The sequence below is a fragment of the Hyla sarda genome, chromosome 1, assembly GCF_029499605.1.
Source record: "Hyla sarda isolate aHylSar1 chromosome 1, aHylSar1.hap1, whole genome shotgun sequence".
Taxonomy (NCBI): Eukaryota; Metazoa; Chordata; class Amphibia; order Anura; family Hylidae; genus Hyla; species Hyla sarda.
Window position 1 is genome coordinate 265,319,324 of NC_079189.1, and position 19,423 is coordinate 265,338,746.

A 19,423-nucleotide genomic window follows, 5' to 3' on the forward strand; every position below is an offset into this window, starting at 1 on the left:
ACGGAATTTGCATGCAATTTGCACGGAATTCGAAAATCTTGAAATAATCAGCCTGATTTGGCCCTCCCACACCCTTTACCCTTCCGCGCGAATTTCCACGCAAATTCCGGACTGCATTCCGGATGGAAATTTTTCAGCTTGAATTCCTGGCGTATTCCTCAGTGTGAACGTACACTAAATCACAGTTTTTCACCCAGTGTGCCTCCAGCTGCTGCTAAACAACTTACAGCATGCCCAGACAGACCTGGCATTCTGGGAGTTGTTGTTTTGCAGCAGTTGTTTATTTATTTTTTATTTATTTTGGAGGGGGGGGGGGCACAGTTCTCCCCCCCCCCCTTATTTTTTCCTTGGCTTTTTAATTTTTTGGTGGTCTTTGTCCTACAGTTGATCAGTGATTTATCTTTTTTTTTCTGTTTGTTTTTTGTAACTTCTTTTATTCATTGAGTTTCCCGCTCCGAGTTTGAGCTGAGGTGTAGTCCCAAGTTTTTAAGTGATAAAAGGTGATTAACCCCCCAAAACAAGTAGTATAATGTCTCCCAACTATAGAAATACCCCATATGTGGACGTAACTGTTTCCTAATAATACCCCAGGGCTCAGGAGTTGGAGAGCACGATGGGCATTTAAAGGAGAACTCCAAGATATGAAACTTATCCCTTATCCTAAGGGCCCCCGCTATCTCCCATACGGGGCCCTCGGCTCTTTGCCCAAATTTCACCTTTCGACCACCGCATGACGAGACGACCGACATGCCCCCTCAATACATTTCTTTGGCAGAGGTGGAGACTGACAATGCAGTGCTCCGGCTCTCCCATAGAGATGTATTGAAGGGGCGTGTCAGATGCCGCATCATGTGATGGTCGGACACGCCCTCTGACTGCTGGTGCCCCATACGAGAGATCACTGGGAGTCTGACCGCTGGGTCTGAAACTTATCCCCTATACTGAGGATAACGGTTAAGTTTTCTTATCCCGGAGTACTCCTTTAAGGCCTAAATTGGTGATTTGCACAGGGGTGGCTGATTGTTGCAGAGGTTCTCACATAAAATCTAAAAAGAAAAAACACACATGTGACCCCATTTTGGAAACTTCACCTCTGAAGTAATGTAACAAGGGGTACAATGAGCATTTAGACCCCACAGGTGTCTGACATAATTTTGGGAAAGTGGGCCGTGAAAATGAAAATTTTTTTTTTTTAATTTAAGAGTCCTCTGGCCAGTTGTGCTAATCGTACCTCTGCGAATGAATGAATGAATGAACCCACACAAACACACCGGCATCTCTATTTTCACTATAGATGCTATGATCTACATTGATCACGGCATCTATATGTGTAATGGCGGACATCAGTGGTAAGTCCTCGGCTGCTGCTCCTGTACTTTTTCTATAGCCGCGCCGTAAATGTACGGCACTGTGCACAAAGTTTCTCGCTGCAGCTCAGTATATTTACTGTGCGTGTCCTGTAGGGGTTAATTACAGTGTAATAAAAAGATAAATGGTTTAATATTAAATTGCATAGATTGTTTCCATAAATACATTTTTTTTTTGCTCATATACTATGAAGTGATGCAAATAAATATGTTGTTATTAATTATCTAAGTTGCAGTTAAATGCCTTAGTATATTTTCCAAAACAATTTATCCAAAGTGCTTCTCAAATATGTACTAGCAGTCTCTTTATTTTCAGGAGTTACTACATTGTAGTAGTGCCTTTGAAGAAATCACGTGGACAGTTTCTTAATCCATGGGGGAGTCCTGAAGAAATGGATTTAGAAGAGGTAAGTGAAGTTATTTTCCCCACATATCTTAGTGGACACAAGTTTCTGGAGAGATAGCAGTACATTTGGGACTGAAAAAGATGAAGCAACTCCAGCAGGCGCACATTTGTGATTAACACAAAAAAATTAACTTTACAGTTGTATTTAATTTTTAATGAGCTCACCACCTGTTGTATTAAAGTTGGATGTCAATTGGGGAGATTTACCAAAACCTATGCAGAGGAAAATTTGACCAGATGCCTATGGAAACCAATCAGATCAGCTTCTTTAAAGGGTTACTCCGCTCCCCAGCAACTGGAACATTGAGTTCCTGAAAGCTGTGTGCGGGCTTCCATGTTCACGCTTGCCCCCTCGTGATGTCACACCCTGTCATGTGATGTCACGTTCCACCCCCTCAATGCAAGTCTATGGGAGGGGGCATGACGGCCGTCACGCCCCCTTCCCATAGACTTTCATTGTGGGGGCAGGCAGTGACGTCACGAGGGTGTGGGCATGAACACGGAAGCCCGCACACACAGCGTTAAAGAACTCAGCGTTCCGGACGTTGGGGAGCGAAGTAACCCTTTAACATCTTAAAGGGGTATTCCGCCCCTAGACATCTTATCCCCTATCCAAAGGATAGGGGATAAGATGTCAGATCACCGGGGTCCCGCTGCTGGGGACCCCCGGGATCTCCGCTGCGGCACCCCGCCATCATTACTGCGCAGAGAGAGTTTGCTCTGCACGTAATAATGGGCGGTACAGGGGCCGGAGCATCGTTACGTCACGGCTCCGCCCCTCGTGACGTCACAGCCCGCCCCTTTCGTCATGCCCCCTCCCATAGACTTGCATTAAGGGGACGGGCCATGATGTCATGAGGGGCGGAGCCATGACGTCACGCTGCTTCGTCCCCCGTATCGCCCGTCATTACACACAGAGCGAACTCGCTCTGTGCTGTAATGATAGCGCGGTGCTGCAGCGGAGATCCCGGGGGTCCCCAGCAGCTGGACCGCGGCTATCTGACATCTTATCCCCTATCCTTTGGATAGGGGATAAGATGTCTAGAGGCGGAGTACCCCTTTAAGGCTAAATTTCCACTTGGTTTTCTTCCTGGCAGTTTTTGAGCCAAAGTCAGAAGTGGATCCATAAGGGAGGAGAAGTGTAAGTCCTTCCTTTATATGTCCTATTCCTTTTGACTACATTTCTGGCTTTGGCTCAAAAACTGCCAGAAAAAAAACAAGTGGAAACTTAGCTTAAGTTAATCAGTTTATTTTTTTTGCACTTTCTTCCTTGCCTTCTATTAGCCATAGTGCTTAAAATTTTTCACCTACAGACCCATATGAGGTCTTTTTTTGCACTACCAATTGTACTTTGTAATGACATCACTCATTTTAATACAAAATATATGTTAAAACAAAAAAAAAAAATAATAATTTTGTGGGGCAAAATTGAAAAAAAAAAAAACATTTTGTAGCTTTTGTGGGCCTCCATTTCGACACAGTGCACTTTTCGGTTAAAGTGACACGCTATTTTTTATTAAATAGGTTTTGTTTTATTTTACTACTTTACTTTACTAATAAATTATACATTTTTGTGCTTATATTTCTCCTCTTCTGACCCAGATAACACTTTTATTTTTCTGTTTACGGATGTATGTATGAGGGTTAATTTTTTGCGTTTTCATGGGAACCATTTTTGTTTTAAGATTTTTTTTAAATCCCTTTTAATTATTTTTTTCTGGTATGTAATGTGATCAAAAATCAGCAATTCTGTTTGACAATTATGCCATTAATGGAGTGGTTTCACTCTCATATTTTTATTCGTTTAGACATTTATGCACGTGACTATTTTTTTTTTTTGTACATTACTTTATTTAACCTCTTCAGGACCCATGACGTATGCATACGTCATCACACCCTGGGTCTTAAGGACCCATGACGTATGCATACGTCATGGCGTTTTCCGGTCTCTGCCGCTCGCCGGGCATAGATCGGAACCGGATGCAGGGCAAACGCCGAGGGGGGCCATGTAGGTCTCTGGGACCCGACCGCCCGGTAATTTCGCATGATCCCGGCTGTCACAGACAGCCAGGAACATGCTAAAGAATAGGAGCGAGGTGGCAAGCCTGCCACCTCCTCCTATTCCCTGCGATCCGTCGGTTAGTTAACCGACCAATCGCAGGAGGGGGGGCGGTTACTTCCTCCCGTCCTGCCCGGCCCCTGAAAGTCCGGAGAGGACGGGAGGAAGACCGGAGGACGCGGCGGGGGACGGGGGAGTGCTGGGGACCGGCCCCGGTACTTACCTCGTCCCTGAAGACCCGGATCCCGGCGAGGAAGATGGCGGCGGCGACAGGTGAGTAGATCTTCAGCCGCGGTCGGGCCCTTTACAGCAATGCACGTCGCCGTAAAGCGACATGCATTGCTGTAATAGGACCCTGTAAACTACAACTCCCAGCATGCCCAGACAGCCCTTGGCGTCTGGGCATGCTGGGAGTTGCAGTTTTGCAACATCTGGAGGTCCACAGTTTGGAGACCACTGTGCCCTTCCAGATGTTGCAAAACTACACATTCTCAGCATGCCCTTACTGTCCAGGCATGCTGGGAGTTGTAGTTCTGTAACATCTGGCCCTTCAGATGTTGCAGAACTACAACTCCCAGCATGCCTGGACAGTTTTGGCATACTGGGAGTTGTAGTTTTGCAACATCTGGAAGGGCACAGATTGGGAACCACTGTATTAGTGGTCTGCAAACTGTAGTCCTCCAGATGTTGCAAAACTACAACTCCAAGCATGCTGGGAGTTGTAGTTCGGCAACATCTGGCTCTAAAGATGTTGCCGAACTACTACTCCCAGCATGCCTGAGAATTTTTGGGAGTTGTGGTTTTGCAACAGCTGGAGGCACACTGGTTGGGAAACATTGTTTCCTAACTCAGTGTTTCCCAACCCGTGTGCCTCCAGCTGTTGCAAAACCACAACTCCCAAACATTCTCAGGCATGCTGGGAGTAGTAGTTTTGCAACAGCTGGAGGTCCCCCCCCCCCCTGTGAATGTACAGGGTACATTCACATGGGCAGGGGGCTTACAGTGAGTATCGGGCTGCAAGTTTGCGATGCAGCAAATTTTGCGCGGCCGCTCAAACTCGCTGTAACCCCCCGCCTGTGTGACTGTACCCTAAAAACACTACACTACACTACCACAAAATAAAATAATAGGTAAAAAACACTACATATACACATACCCCTACACAGCCCCCGTCCCTCCCCAATAAAAATGAAAAATGCCTGGTACGCCACTCTTTCCAAAATGGAGCCTCCAGCTGTTGCAAAACAACAACTCCCAGTATTGCCAGACAGCCGTTGACTGTCCAGGCATCCTGTTTGGGAAGCACTGGCGTAGAATACCCCTATGTCCACCCCTATGCAAATCCCTAATTCAGGCCTCAAATGCGCATGGCGCTCTCTCACTTTGGAGCCCTGTCGTATTTCAAGGCAACAGTTTAGGGCCACATATGGGGTATCGCCGTACTCAGGAGAAATTGACTAACAAATCTTGGGGGTCTTTTTCTCCTTTCACCCCTTATGAAAAGGTGAAGTTGGGGTCTACACCAGCATGTTAGTGTAAAAAAATAAATTTTTACACTAACATGCTGGTGTTGCCCTATACTTTTCATTTTGACAAGAGGTAAAAGGGAAAAAAGCCCCACAAAATTTGTAACGCAATTTCTCCCGACTACGGAGATACCCCATATGTGGGCGCAAAGTGCTCTGGGGGCGCACAACAAGGCCCAGAAGGGACAGTGCGCCATGTACATTTGAGGTGATTTGCACAGGGGTGGCTGATTGTTACAGCGGTTTTGACAAACGCAAAAAAAAAACAAAAAAACACATGTGACCCCATTTCGGAAACTACACGCCTCACGGAATGTAATGAGGGGTGCAGTGAGAATTTACACCCCACAGGTGTCTGACAGATCTTTGGAACAGTGGGCTGTGCAAATTAAAAATGTTGTACAGCCCACTGTTCCAAAGATATGACAGACACCAGTGGGGGTAAATGCTCATTTTATGCCTTGTTACATTCCCCGAGGGCTCTAGTTTCCAAAATGGTATGCCATGTGGGGGTTATTTTGCTGTCCTGGCACCATAGGGGCTTCCTAAATGCGACATGCCCCCCGAGCAAAATTTGCTCTCAAAAAGCCAAATATGACTCCTTCTCTTCTGAGCATTGTAGTTCGCCCGTAGTGCACTTCAGGTCAACTTATTGGGTACCTCCATACTCAGAAGAGATGTGGTTACAAATTTTGGGGGGTATTTTCTGCTATTAACCCTTGCAAAAATGTGAAATTTGGGGGGGAAACACACCTTTTAGTGATTTTTTATTTTATTTATTTTTTTACGTATGCAAAAGTCGTGAAACCCCTGTGGGGTATTAAGGCTCACTTTATTTCTTGTTACGTTCCACAAGGGGTCTAGTTTCCAAAATGGTATGCCATGTGTTTTTTTTTTTTTTTGCTGTCCTGGCACCATAGGGGCTTCCTAAATGCGACATGCCCCCGAGCAAAATTTGCTCTCAAAAAGCCAAATATGACTCCTTCTCTTCTGAGCATTGTAGTTCACCCATAGTACACCTCATGTGAACTTATGGGGTACCTTCATACTCAGAAGAGATGGGGTTACAATGTTTGGGGGGGTATTTTCTGCTATTAACCCTTGCAAAAATGTGAAATTTGGGGGGAAACACACATTTTAGTGAAATTTTATTTTTATTTTTTTACATATGCAAAAGTCGTGAAACCCCTGTGGGGTATTAAGGCTCACTTTATTCCTTGTTACGTACCTCAAGGGGTCTAGTTTCCAAAATGGTATGCCATGTGGGGGATTTTTGCTGTTCTGGCACCATAGGGGCTTCCTAAATGCAACATGCCCCCCAAAAACCATTTAAAAAAAACGTACTCTCCAAAATACCCTTGTCGCACCTTTGCTTCTGAGCCCTCTACTGCGCCCGCCGAACACTTTACATAGACATATGAGGTATGTGCTTACTCGAGAGAAATTGGTCTACAAATATAAATATACATTTTCTCCTTTTTCCCCTTGTAAAAATTAATTGGGTCTACAAGAACATGCGAGTGTAAAAAATGGAGATTGTGAATTTTCTCCTTCACTTTGCTGTTATTTCTGTGAAACACCTAAAGGGTTAAAACGCGGACTAAATGTCATTTTGAATACTTTGGGGGGTGCAGTTTTTATAATGGGGTCATTTGTGGGGTATTTCTAATATGAAGACCCTTCAAATCCACTTCAAACCTGAACTGGTCCATGAAAAATTGTGAGTTTGGTAATTTTGTGAAAAATTGGAAAATTGCTGCTGAACTTTGAAGCCCTCTGGTGTCTTCCAAAAGTAAAAACACGTACATTTTATGATGCAAACATAAAATAGACATATTGTATATGTGAATAAAAAAAATTTTTCATAATATTTTGGGATTTTTCACCAAGAAAGGATGCAAGATACCACAAAATTTTACCACTATGTTAAAGTAGAATATGTCACGAAAAAACAATCTCGGAATCAGAATGATAACTAAAAGCATTCCAGAGTTATTAATGTTTAAAGTGACAGTGGTCCGAATTGCAAAAAATGGCCTGGTCCTGAGGTGTAAAATGGCTGGGTCCTTAAGGGGTTAAAGAGAATCTGTAACCAAACTAAACTTTTAATATATTGTTCCTAATGTAATTATAGGACACCTTGCTATTTACTTGCTTTTAAAATTCTCAACCTTCAAATGTGTTTAATGTGATTGAAAAAACGGGCAACTAGGTGGCAGTGTTCCCTGTGCAATCAAACACTTAGATATGTCCCCTCCCGGCCTGGCAAGAGACCAAACTCAGGAAGTGCGTGCGGAGCATGGCGAGGCACATCTCTCGCAGGCTTTAGTGATGTTGCGCCTGCTGAGGAACGCCCACTTTCTCCTGCTGTGAGCTCACACAATGTGAGCAAGGGCAAGGGGAAAGGTATGATACAGAGCTTTGTAAAGCTTTGAATTTTTTTTTTAAGGGATGGAGGGGTGTTAGAAGTAGTCAGGGTATATAATCTGAGTTAGTTTAAAAAATAAGGTTTGATGACAGGTACTTTTTAAAGGGGTACTCCACCCCTAGACATCTTATCCCCTATCCACTGGGGACCCCCGTAATATAGCATGCAGCACCCACCGTATCAGCTGTCACGCACCCTCCCATAGACTTGCACTGAGGGGGCGGGGCCTGACATCACACGGGGGCGGAGTCGTGACGTCACCATCTTCCGTCCCCGTGGTTGGGAGCCAGAACCTCCAGAGCTTCCGGAAGCAGATACGGTGGATGCTGCATGCTATATTGCGGGGGTCCACAGCGGGGATGGTTAAAACTTATTAGAGAAAGTACCTATTCACATTTATAATCAACTTTTTTTTAAACATTTTATTCACTATTCTTAAAGGGGTATTCCGGCTTTCTACATCTTAACACCTTAATTTTGATTTGACCCTAGGCAAACAAATATTAGTGTACTAAGGGATAAATCTAGGCGTGGCTACAGGCTCAGTGTTTTAAAGCCTGCGGCGCCACTTTAGAACAGTTAGCCGCAGCCAGGGCTGGACTGGGGATGAAAACCAGCCCTGGAAATATTTGCAGACCAGCCCCACAGCATTGCATCATCCATCGGTAGCCACGCCTAGATTTATCACTTAGTACACTAATATTTTATATATATATTTATTTCCTCAATATATATATCGAAGAAATAAATTGCTACTGTATTTCACTATGTCCATTTTCCATGCATTATAATACTGTATATGTCTATATAAGTCATACATTTACAAAGTAACAATAGTATGGGAGGAAAGGAAATATTACCATCACACTGTAACTGACCGAGTCCTCTATACTTAGCCCGATTTTAACAATAATGGCACTATAAAAGGTCCTCCTTTTATAGTGCCATTATTGTTAAAATCGGGCTAAGTATGGAGGACTCGGTCAGTAGTATAGAGGACTCGGGCTAAGTATAGAGGACTCGGTAATACATATTACCATCATACTGTTACTAACCAAATCCTGTATACAGATTGTAAAATGCTGCGGAATCTGTTGGCGCTATATAAATAAAATTATTATTATTATTACTGACCATTATTACCAATAATACCAGTATACAAGGAGTAATATTATCACCCTAATACTACCATCATACTATTACTGGCCAAATCCTGTAAACTGAGGCCAATATTACCAATAATACCAATATACAAGGACGATTATTATCACCATATATAATACTAGCATACTGTTACTGACCAAATCCTGTATACTGAGACCAATATTACCAATAATACCAGTATACAAGGAGGAATATTATCACCATACATATTGCCATCATACTGTTATTGACCAAATCCTGTATACTGACCAATATTACCAATAATACCAGTATTCAAGGAGGAAATAATACCCCCAGTGACAATATAGTGGTAGATAGATGCTCTATACAGGCACATATGCTCTGCAGGCCATATACAGTTACATCAGGTGATGTCTTCTCTAACTGGAGTTGTTCACTTTCCTTTTTATTTTCCATCCGGCCCAGACCATTATGATGTTTTCTTCCAGCCACAATTCGTCTCCACAAAACCTGCCAAACAAAAATGTTAGACTGCACACTTTTCCAGCACTTATAGTGCTCTATATAGTAATAATTACCCTTAGTGTCCTACTCAGAAGAGTGGGTAGATATATGGGTTGGAGTTGAGTAGGTAGGTTACCCCCTTGCCTCATTAAGCAGATAGCTCGCTCCAGTAGGTTGACAGGTCCCTTCATATGGTTTCCTCCATTATGGATGTACCATAAATAGGTAGGTCCCCGTGTAGATAGCTTCCCCTTGTAGGCAGTAGCAGTCTCCTATAAGTAGGGTTTACTCCCTGTAGGTAAGTCCCATTGTAGATAGTAGCCTGACTGCATATAGTTGCAGCTCCCCAATTTATTAGTAGCAGCAGTCCTCTTTAGGTAGTAGTAATAGCAGAAGCCCCCTTTAGGTAGTATCAGCAGTAGCCCCCATTTAGGTAGTAATAGCAGTAGTCCCCTTAAGGTAGTAGTAATAGCAGAAGCCCCCTTTATGTAGTAACAGCAGCGGTCCTCTTTAGGTAGTACTAATAGTAGAAGCCCCCTTTAGGTAGTAACAGCAGTAGTCCCCTTAAGGTAGTAGTAATAGCAGAAACCCCCTTTATGTAGTAACCACAGCAGTCCTCTTTAGGTAGTAGTAATAGCAGAAGCCCCCTTTATGTAGTAACAGCAGCAGTCCCATAAAGGTAGTAGTGATAGCAGGAGCCCCCCTTTATGTAGTAACAGAAGCAGTCTCATAAAGGTAGCAGTGATAGCAGGAGCCCCTTTTATGTAGTAACTGCAGCAGTCCCCTTTAGGTAGTAGTGATAGCAGCCCCTTAGGCAGGCAGGAAATCCTCCCCTAGCCCATCTCCTCCCCTTCCCTCTCTATTAGCTTAGTAGCTTTCATGTAAAATTTAAATAACAAAAAAAAACTCACCTTCCTACTGCCACCACGCAGAGCCTTTCTGTTTCCAGTCTGCGTCCAGACCGCACAAAATGTCTATGTCAGGGAGCCAGCAACGCAATAATATGACGTCATCGGGCCGCCGGCGACATGACGGATGTTACGCGCGGCCTCCGGATGCGCAGGTACTGGGGTGAGTGGCGGGGCTGGGAGCCTACAGCTCATAGCTCTGCCACTCTGTGGCAGCTTCACACAAGCTGCTGACTTGTGTAAGTGAGCGGCCAACGGGTGGCCGCACACGGGCCAGCCCCTGCCGGCAACCTGGGAATTTTCCCAATAGGCCAGTCCAGCCCTGGTCGCAGTGCAGCGGTGGCGGCGGCTAGCTGCTTTAGCATGGGGCTAAAGGGCTAGCTGCTTTGGGCCCCCAGGAAAGACTACCCTGGCTGGGTGTTGCCTCGGAGACGGGGATGTGACGTTACGGCCATTCATGTCTATAGGAGGGGGCGTGATGGCTCAGACTAACCATCACGCCCCTCCCATAGACATGAATTGAGGGGCGTGGTGTGACGTCACTAGCGGTGTGACCGTGACGTCACGTCCCCGTGTCGGAGGCAGTGCCGGGCAAAGAATGCCAGGGGCTGCACCGAAATCGCAGGGATCCTCAGTGGCAGGACCCCTGTGATCATACATCTTATCCCCTATTCTTTGAATAGGGGATAGGATGTATAAAGCCGGAATATCTCTTTAAGTCCCCATAAAGAACAATTACATGCAATTTTTCAATAACATACACTGAACACTGCTGCCCCATAGTTTGGCATTGATCAGCATTATTGGTGTTCCATTACTCTTTTAGAAAAAAATAATTTTTTAATCAATTGGTGCCAGAAAAGTATACAGATTTGTAAATTACTTCTATTTAAAAATCTTAATCCTTCCAGTACTTATCAGCTGCTGTATGCCTGTAGCATACCTATCCTGCTCTGGACTGTTTCTGACATGGGCAGCGGTGTCAGCAGAGAGCACTGTCAGTGAAATCCAAAAACAAAAGAACTTCCTGTGGAGCATACATCAGCTCATAAGTACTGGAAGGATTAAGATTTTTAAATAGAAGTAATTTACAAATCTGTATAATTTTCCGGCCCCAGTTCATTGAAAAAAAAAATGTTTTTCACCGGAGTACCTTTTTAAGGCTGCTGAGGCTGCCTACAGTAAAGGATCACCGATCAGTAAAGCGGGAGGCAGGTAGGTACCTGCCGTGATTGCGGCATCTATAGTTAATGCCAGACATTGGCCTGATTTGCGATATCAGGCAGTAAAAGTGGGTCCCAGAAAGCAACCAGGACCCACCTAGTATGAAGGGCACTAAGCTCCTGAGCAGACTTCACACAACAGGAGAAGGACTAGTGTGTACATTTATGTCCAATGTCCTAAAGGATGAATTTTTTTTTAAAGGGCCTCTGAAAAATTAAAGAAGCAATGTGATTGGTTGCTATGGGCTACTGGTCAACTTTTCTTCTCCACAGGTTTTGAGGAATCTCTCTTAAGGACCCATCCCATTTATACCTTAAGGACCCAGTCATTTTTTGAACATCTGACCACTGTCACTTTAAGCGTTAATAACTCTGGGATGCTTTTACCTTTAATTCTGATCCCGACATTTTTTCGTGACATATTCTACTTTGTTAGTGGAAAAATTGAATCGATACTTGCATCATTTCTTGGTGAAAAATTCCAACATTTTATGAAAAAATTAAAAATTTTGCATTTTTTTTTACTTTGAAGCTCTCTGCTTATAAGGAAAATGGATATTCCAAATAAATGATATATTGATTCACATATACAACATGTCTACTTTATGTTGGCATCATAAAGTTGACATATTTTTACTTTTGGAAGACATCAGAGGGCTTCAAAGTTCAGCAGCAATTTTCCATTTTTTCACAAAATTTTAAAAATCTAAATTTTTCAGGGACCAGTTCATTTGTGAAGTGGATTTGAAGGGCCTTCATAGTAGAAATACCCCACAAATGACCCCATTATAAAAACTGTCCCCTCAAAGTATTCAAAATGACATTTGATAAGTGTGTTAACCCTTTAGGTGTTTCACAGGAATAGCAGCAAAATCTTCCTTTTTTACGCTCGCATGTTCTTGTAGACCCAGTTTTTGAATTTTTACAAGGGGTAAAAGGAAAGAAATTGTCCTAAAATGTGTAACCCAATTTCTCTCGAGTAAGGAAATACCTCATATGTGTATGTCAAGTGTTTGGCGGGCGCAGTAGAGGGCTCAGAAGGGAAGGAGCGACAGTGGGATACACTATTTAGGAAACTAAACTTAGGAAACTTTTCGTTAAAGTTGATGTGTAAATTATTATTTTTTTCACTAAAATGCTTGTTTTTCCCCCAATTTAACATTTTTACAAGAGGTAATAGGAGAAAATGCCCCCCAAAATTTGTAACCCCATCTCTTCTGAGTAAGGCAATACCCCATGTGTGGACATCAAGTGGTTTGCTGGTGCACTACAATGCTCAGAAGAGAAGGAGTCACATTTGGCTTTTAGAAAGCAAATTTTGCTGAAATGTTTTTTGGGGGGCATGTCCCATTTAGGAAGCCCCTATGGTGCAGGGACAGCAAAAAAAAAAAAAAAACACAAGGCATACTATTTTGAAAACTACACCCCTCAAGGAACATAACAAGTGGTACAAATAAAAGTCAATAAGAAAAAGGAAAATAGGGGGAGCACTCACGAACACCCGGTCTCAGTTGCGGTGCAGAAAGTTCCTTTATTCAGGTGCTATACAGAACAAGCTGGACGCCAGGGACACTGGTGTAACAGGTAAGCTTTCACGCCAACAACTGGGCGCTTCTTCAGACCATGGTGGTCTGAAGAAGCGCCCACCAGTTGTTGACGTGAAAGCTTAACTGTTACAACGGTGTCCCTGGCGTCCAGCTTGTTCTGTATAGCACCTGAATAAAGGAACTTTCTGCACTGCAACTGAGACCGGGTGTTCGTGAGTACTCACCCTATTTTTCTTTTTCTTATTGACTTTTATTTGTTGATATGTGCCGCTGTCCATAAGGGGTTAGAGCACCGAAGATCGGTGATTGGTGCACCGCTTGTGGTGAGCCACTGTAAAGGACTGTCCAGCACTCGCATTCATTTTTTGATATGCCAATGCAGGCCGGAGCCAGGTAGTTCCGATCGCTATTTCTACATAGTTTCTATAACAAGTGGTACAGTTAGCCTTAACACCCCACAGGTGTTTGACGACTTTTCGTTAAAATTAGATGTGTAAATGATTTTTTATTTAATTTTTCACAAAAATGCTGGTTTTCACCTAAATTTTACATTTTTACAAGGGGTAATAGGAGAAAATGCCCCCCCAAATGACTCAGAGCATAGCCAAAACTAAAATATATGCCCACCCCAAACCCTATGCTCTGAATCATCATTCTGGGAATGTGATGTGTGTGGCCATCCCTAACCTGTTGCCTCAAATGCGCACCCTGCTCAGGTGGAGAGAGAGCGCTGCGCATTTGAGGCAACATCAAAAAGTCCCCGATTATAGTGACTCAGTGACCAATGACCCTTTTGTTTGCTTTTTAAATACCCCCAGAGGTCTTACCAGGTTTTTTTTTTTTTTATGAGAGTTTTTTGGGCAATTTAGTGGTTTATGGGGTTAACACTTGGAATGTACTCTGGACTCGGTACATTGGGGTCAAATTATGGAAAATTTAAATGAAAAGGGAAAATTTAGTACTGCATGGAAATGTGATACTCCCTGAAGCAGTTTTTAATGCAGAGGCCCGGATGATCGAGGCAAGTGTCACATTGATAGGAGGGGGATTCGGAAGGACACCACCTGTTACACATTTTTTCTGGGATCGTCCCTTCTTTCCAGTGTGGGGGACTTCACCTGGAAAGTGTTGGTCTAAGACGATCCTGGCACCTATATTTCCAGTTCCTTGGGAACTCCGGCCTGCTCTTTCCCGGTCAGCAAAGATCAGGACCTTTAGGACTTCTTCTTGGTTCTGAAGGTATGTCCCTGTGTTGCCAGCATTCTGGTACAGTACAAAAGAGTTGTACTTGGCAACCTGTACCAAGTAGACCGCAACTTTCTTGTACCATACACGTGTTTTCCACATGGCGTTGTATGGCTTGAGGATTTGATCAGAAAGATCAACTCTCCCCCATATACCGATTGTAGTCCAGAATACAATCGGTCTTGAGGACCGTTGTTGTGGTATCTCGCACAGGGACAGGTGAGCTGCCGTTACCATGAATTGTGGTCAGCATAAGGACATCCCTCTTGTCCTTATACCTGACCAGCAACAGGTTTCCATGGGTAAGGGCACTGGACTCACCCTTGGGCATAGGTGTCTGAATAAAATTTAGAGGGATGCCTCTCTGATTCTTCCGCACGGTCCCACAAGCGGACGTGGATCTGGCGGCAAGGGATGTGAACAGAGGGATGCTTGTACAAAAGTTGTCCACGTACAGCAATGGGTGCATAAGGTCCCAAATGATTTTCCCGCTAACACCCAGAGTGGGGGAACAATCTGGGGGTTCAATACGGGAATCTCATCCCTCATATACTCTAAACTTGAGAGTGTATCCGGAGGTACTCTCACAAAGTTTATAGAGCTTCACGCCATACCGCGCCCGCTTATATACTGGCGGAAGATGAGTCTCCCCTTAAAACTGATAAGAGACTCATCTACAGAGAGCTCCCTGAGCAGTATAAGTTATGTGTGGGGGGGAGTATGTAGTGTGTACTTGGTGTATACAATATATAACGGTGTGTGATTAGAAATCACACACAGTTATATGGGCAAAAATAAAAAGCTGCGCCACAAAAAAAAAATGGGGGGGGTGGGGGGCAAATGCAGCGTCCTGAACCCCTAATAGGGCCCGGGTTAAGCTGAAAATTCTCCGGCGGACCCATGTTGATCTATTAGGGGGTCATGGGGGAATTTTTTAATATTTTTTTTACTTTTTTACACTTTGTACTCCTACCTTTCCCTGGGTTTGATTCTGTCCCTGCTCTATGGGGGCTTCTTGGCTTCTGAGGGGGCTCTGATCTTCACGGGGGGGATTACTCAGGTCTCAGGTTTTTCCAGGTTGCAGTGCGGCCGAGACATGACATTACTAGTCAGGTGTTCAAAGGGAGCCTGTCCTGCTTCAATGGGTGGAGCGACCGCTGGGTGGAAGAGAGAGATCATTCTTTAATTAATTGTATTTTTGCAACAGCTGTAGCACCCTGGATAGAAAACACTGGTCTTTTGAATGGAATGCAACATTTGTGTTTCAATGGGTGAGCTGGCTTATGTTTGGGAGGGAGGAAAGTGACCTCACACTTACAAAAATGGAACTATGGGATTTGTAGTGAGAGAACCAACTCCAACAGGAAATACCCAGTTCACAAAAAGATAGCCACAGCTTTATGGTAATCTCACTACATAGACATTTAGCCCCAAGACAAGCACAGATCCTTCCTAAGCATGTCCTTATGGGGGATAACCTCTTTAACCCCTTAAGGACGCAGGGCGCCCTGCGTTCTTCCAGCCCCTGCCACTCACCGGGCAGGGACCAGACCAGGATGACTGCGATTTGCGGCTATTCCGGGTCAATTGGGTCTCTGGTGACCCGGAAAAAAAGGGTGAATGGGGCTGTCCGAGACAGCCCCATTCACCCTTACCCAGCAGGAGTGAGGTGGCACGGGTGCCACCTCACGATGACGTGATTGATCGGTCGGAACGACCGACCAATCACGACCCTGCTGGGCATGATCGGGACTGCGATCGGAGCGGAGATCGGTGCCGGCAGGGGTCTCGTACCTTGCCCTGGTCCAGCGGGGTCCCCACAGGATCGGTGGCGGCGACAGGAGCAGCAGGATTGGTGGCGGCAGCGGCGGCAGTCCCGGCGGCAGGATACAGCAGGAGGTGAGGCCTGTTCACCTCCTGCTGTTGCTTAGCAACAACTCTCGGCATGCCCTTCGACTGTCAATGCATGCTGATTGTTGCAGTTTTGAAACAGCTGAAGACACATTGGTTGTGAAACGGAGTTTGTTACCTAACTCAGTGTTTTGCATCCAGTGTGCCTCCAGCTGTTGCAAAAATACAACTCACAGCATGCACTGAGAAACTGCATATGCTAGGAGTTGTAGTTTTGCAACAGCTAGAGGCACACTGGTTGTGAAAGTTAAGTAACAAACTCTGTGTTTCGCAACCAATGTGCCTTCAGCTGTTGCATAACTACAACTCCCAGCATGTATGGTCTGTCAGTGCATGCCGGGAGTAGTAGTTTTGCAACAGCTGGACATTCACACAGGCGGGCTTACAGCAAGTTCTGCTGCAAGTTTGAGATGCGGTAAATTTTCTGCCGTAGCTCAAACCCCCAGCAAGAAACTCACTGTAAACCTCCGCCCCTGTGAATGTACCCTAAAAACACTACACTTCAAAAAATAAAAAGTAAAACGCTACATACCCCTACACAGTCCCCCCCCAAATAAAAAATAAAATAAAAAACATCTTGTTCGGCACGGTTTCCAAAACGGATCCTCCAGCTGCTGAAAAACAACACATCATAGTATTGCCGGACAGCCAATGACTGTCAAAGCATGCTGGGAGTTTTGCAACAGCTGGAGAAGCCCTGTTGGGAAACACTGAAGTAGGGTATTTTTGTGGCAGATTCAAATCCCCAATTTAGGCCTCAAATGCGCATGGTGCTCTCTCGCTTCGGAGCCCTGTCGTATTTCAAGGAAACAGTTTAGGTCCACATATCTCCGTATTTGGGAGAAATTGGGTTAAAAATTTTGAGGAGCTTTTTCTCCTTTTAACCCCTTATGAAAAGATAAAGTTGGGGTCTACACTAGCATGTTAGTGTAAAAAAAACATGCTGGTGTTGCCCCATACTGGTGTTGCCCCCACAAGCGGTAAAAGGAAAAAAAGACCCCCAAAATTTGTAACGCAATTTCTCCTGAGTACAGAACTACCCCATATGTGGGCGTAAAGTGCTCTGCGGGCGCACAATATGGCTCAGAAGTGAGAGCGTGCCATGTACATTTGAGGTCTAAATTGGTGATTTGCACAGGGGTGGCTGATTTTACAGCAGTTCTGATATAAACGCAAAACAATAAATACCCACATGTGACCCCCATTTTGGAAACTACACCCCTCTTGGAATGTAACAAGGGGTATAGTGAGCCTTAACAACCCACAGGTGTTTGACATATTTTTTTTAAATTTGAATGTAAAAATGAAAAAAAAAAAACATTTTCACTAAAATGCTGGTATTACCCTACATTTTTCATTTTCACAAGGGAGAATAGGGAAAAAGCCCTGCAAAATTTGTAACCCCATTTCTTCTGAGTAAGAACATACCCCATATAGTTACATAGTTACATAGTTAGTACGGTCGAAAAAAGACATATGTCCATCAAGTTCAACCAGGGAAATAAGGGGTAGGGGTGTGGCGCGATATTGGAGAAGGGATGGGATTTTATATTTCTTCATAAGCATTAATGTTATTTTGTTCCAGGAATGTATCTAATCCTGTTTTAAAGCTGTTAATTGTTCCTGCTGTGACCAGTTCCTGAGGTAGACCGTTCCACAAATTCACAGTCCTCACGGTAAAGAAGGCGTGTCGCCCCCTTGAGACTAAACTTTTTCTTCTCCAGACGGAGGGAGTGCCCCCTCGTCCTTTGGGGGGTTTAACCTGGAACAGTTTTTCTCCATATTTTTTGTATGGGCCATTAATATACTTATATACGTTTATCATATCCCCCCCCTTAAACGTCTCTTCTCAAGACTAAACAATTGTAACTCCTTTAATCGCTCCTCATAGCTAAGATGATGCATGCCCCATATTAGTTTAGTCGCGCATCTCTGCACCCTTTCCAACTCCGCAGTGTCCCTTTTATGTACAGGCGACCAAAACTGAACAGCATATTCCAGGTGAGGCCGTACCAATGCTTTATAAAGGGGGAGTATTATGTCCCTGTCCCTTGAGTCCATGCCTCTTTTGATACATGACAATATCCTGCCAGCTTTGGAAGCAGCAGCCTGACATTGCATGCTATTCTGTAGTCTGTGATCTACAAGTACACCCAGATCCTTCTCTACCAGTGACTCTGCCAGTTTAATCCCCCCTAAGACATACGATGCATGCATGTTATTAGTACCCAGATGCATAACTTTACATTTATCCACATTGAACCTCATTTGCCAAGTGGATGCCCAGACACTTAGTCTATCCAAGTCATCTTGTAACTTATGCTCATCCTCTATAGACTGTACCGTGCTACAAAGCTTGGTGTCATCTGCAAAGATAGAAACAGAGCTGCTAATACCATCCTCTATATCATTGATAAATAAATTAAACAACAGCGGGCCCAGTACTGAACCTTGGGGTACACCACTAATAACCGGGGACCAATCAGAGTACGAATCATTGACCACCACTCTCTGGGTACGATCCATGAGCCAGTGTTCAATCCAGTTACAAACTAAAATTTCCAAACCCAAAGACCTTAACTTACCTGTCAGACGTCTATGAGGGACAGTATCAAACGCTTTGGCAAAATCCAGAAACACTATATCCACAGCCATTCCTCTGTCAAGGCTTCTACTCACCTCTTCATAAAAGCAAATTAGATTGGTTTGACAACTTCTATCCTTAGTAAACCCATGCTGGCTATCACTTATAATACTATTATCCCCTATGTATTCCTGTATGTAATCCCTTATAAGTCCTTTAAACAATTTACCCACAATGCACGTTAAACTTACCGGTCTATAGTTTCCTGGGGAAGACCTAGAGCCCTTTTTGAAGATTGGCACCACATTCTCCTTGCGCCAGTCCCTTGGCACAATACCAGACACCAGAGAATCTCTAAATATCATGAACAGGGGTACAGATATTACTGAACTTACCTCTCTAAGAACTCTTGGGTGCAATCCATCTGGCCCTGGAGATTTGCTTACATTTATATTACTTAACTTACCTTGTACCATCTCTACATTAAGCCAGTTCAGTACATTACATGATGTGTTACCAGCACTGACCTGGCCAATGTCAGCTCCTTTTTCCATAGTGTATACAGAACTAAAGAACCCATTCAGTAGCTC

The 19,423-nt window shown here is 44.1% G+C and overlaps 1 protein-coding gene across 15 annotated transcripts in view; it reads left to right on the forward strand.

Moving 5' to 3' along the window:
• The window catches only part of PTPRS (protein tyrosine phosphatase receptor type S), a 784,683-nt gene that overhangs the window by 491,756 nt on the left and 273,504 nt on the right, over positions 1-19,423 (forward strand). For all 15 annotated transcript variants that reach the window (XM_056571644.1, XM_056571636.1, XM_056571669.1 and 12 more), the window contains one exon: positions 1,684-1,774. In XM_056571644.1, the coding sequence (XP_056427619.1) occupies positions 1,684-1,774 (91 nt within the window). The remainder of the gene's footprint in view (positions 1-1,683; positions 1,775-19,423) is intronic.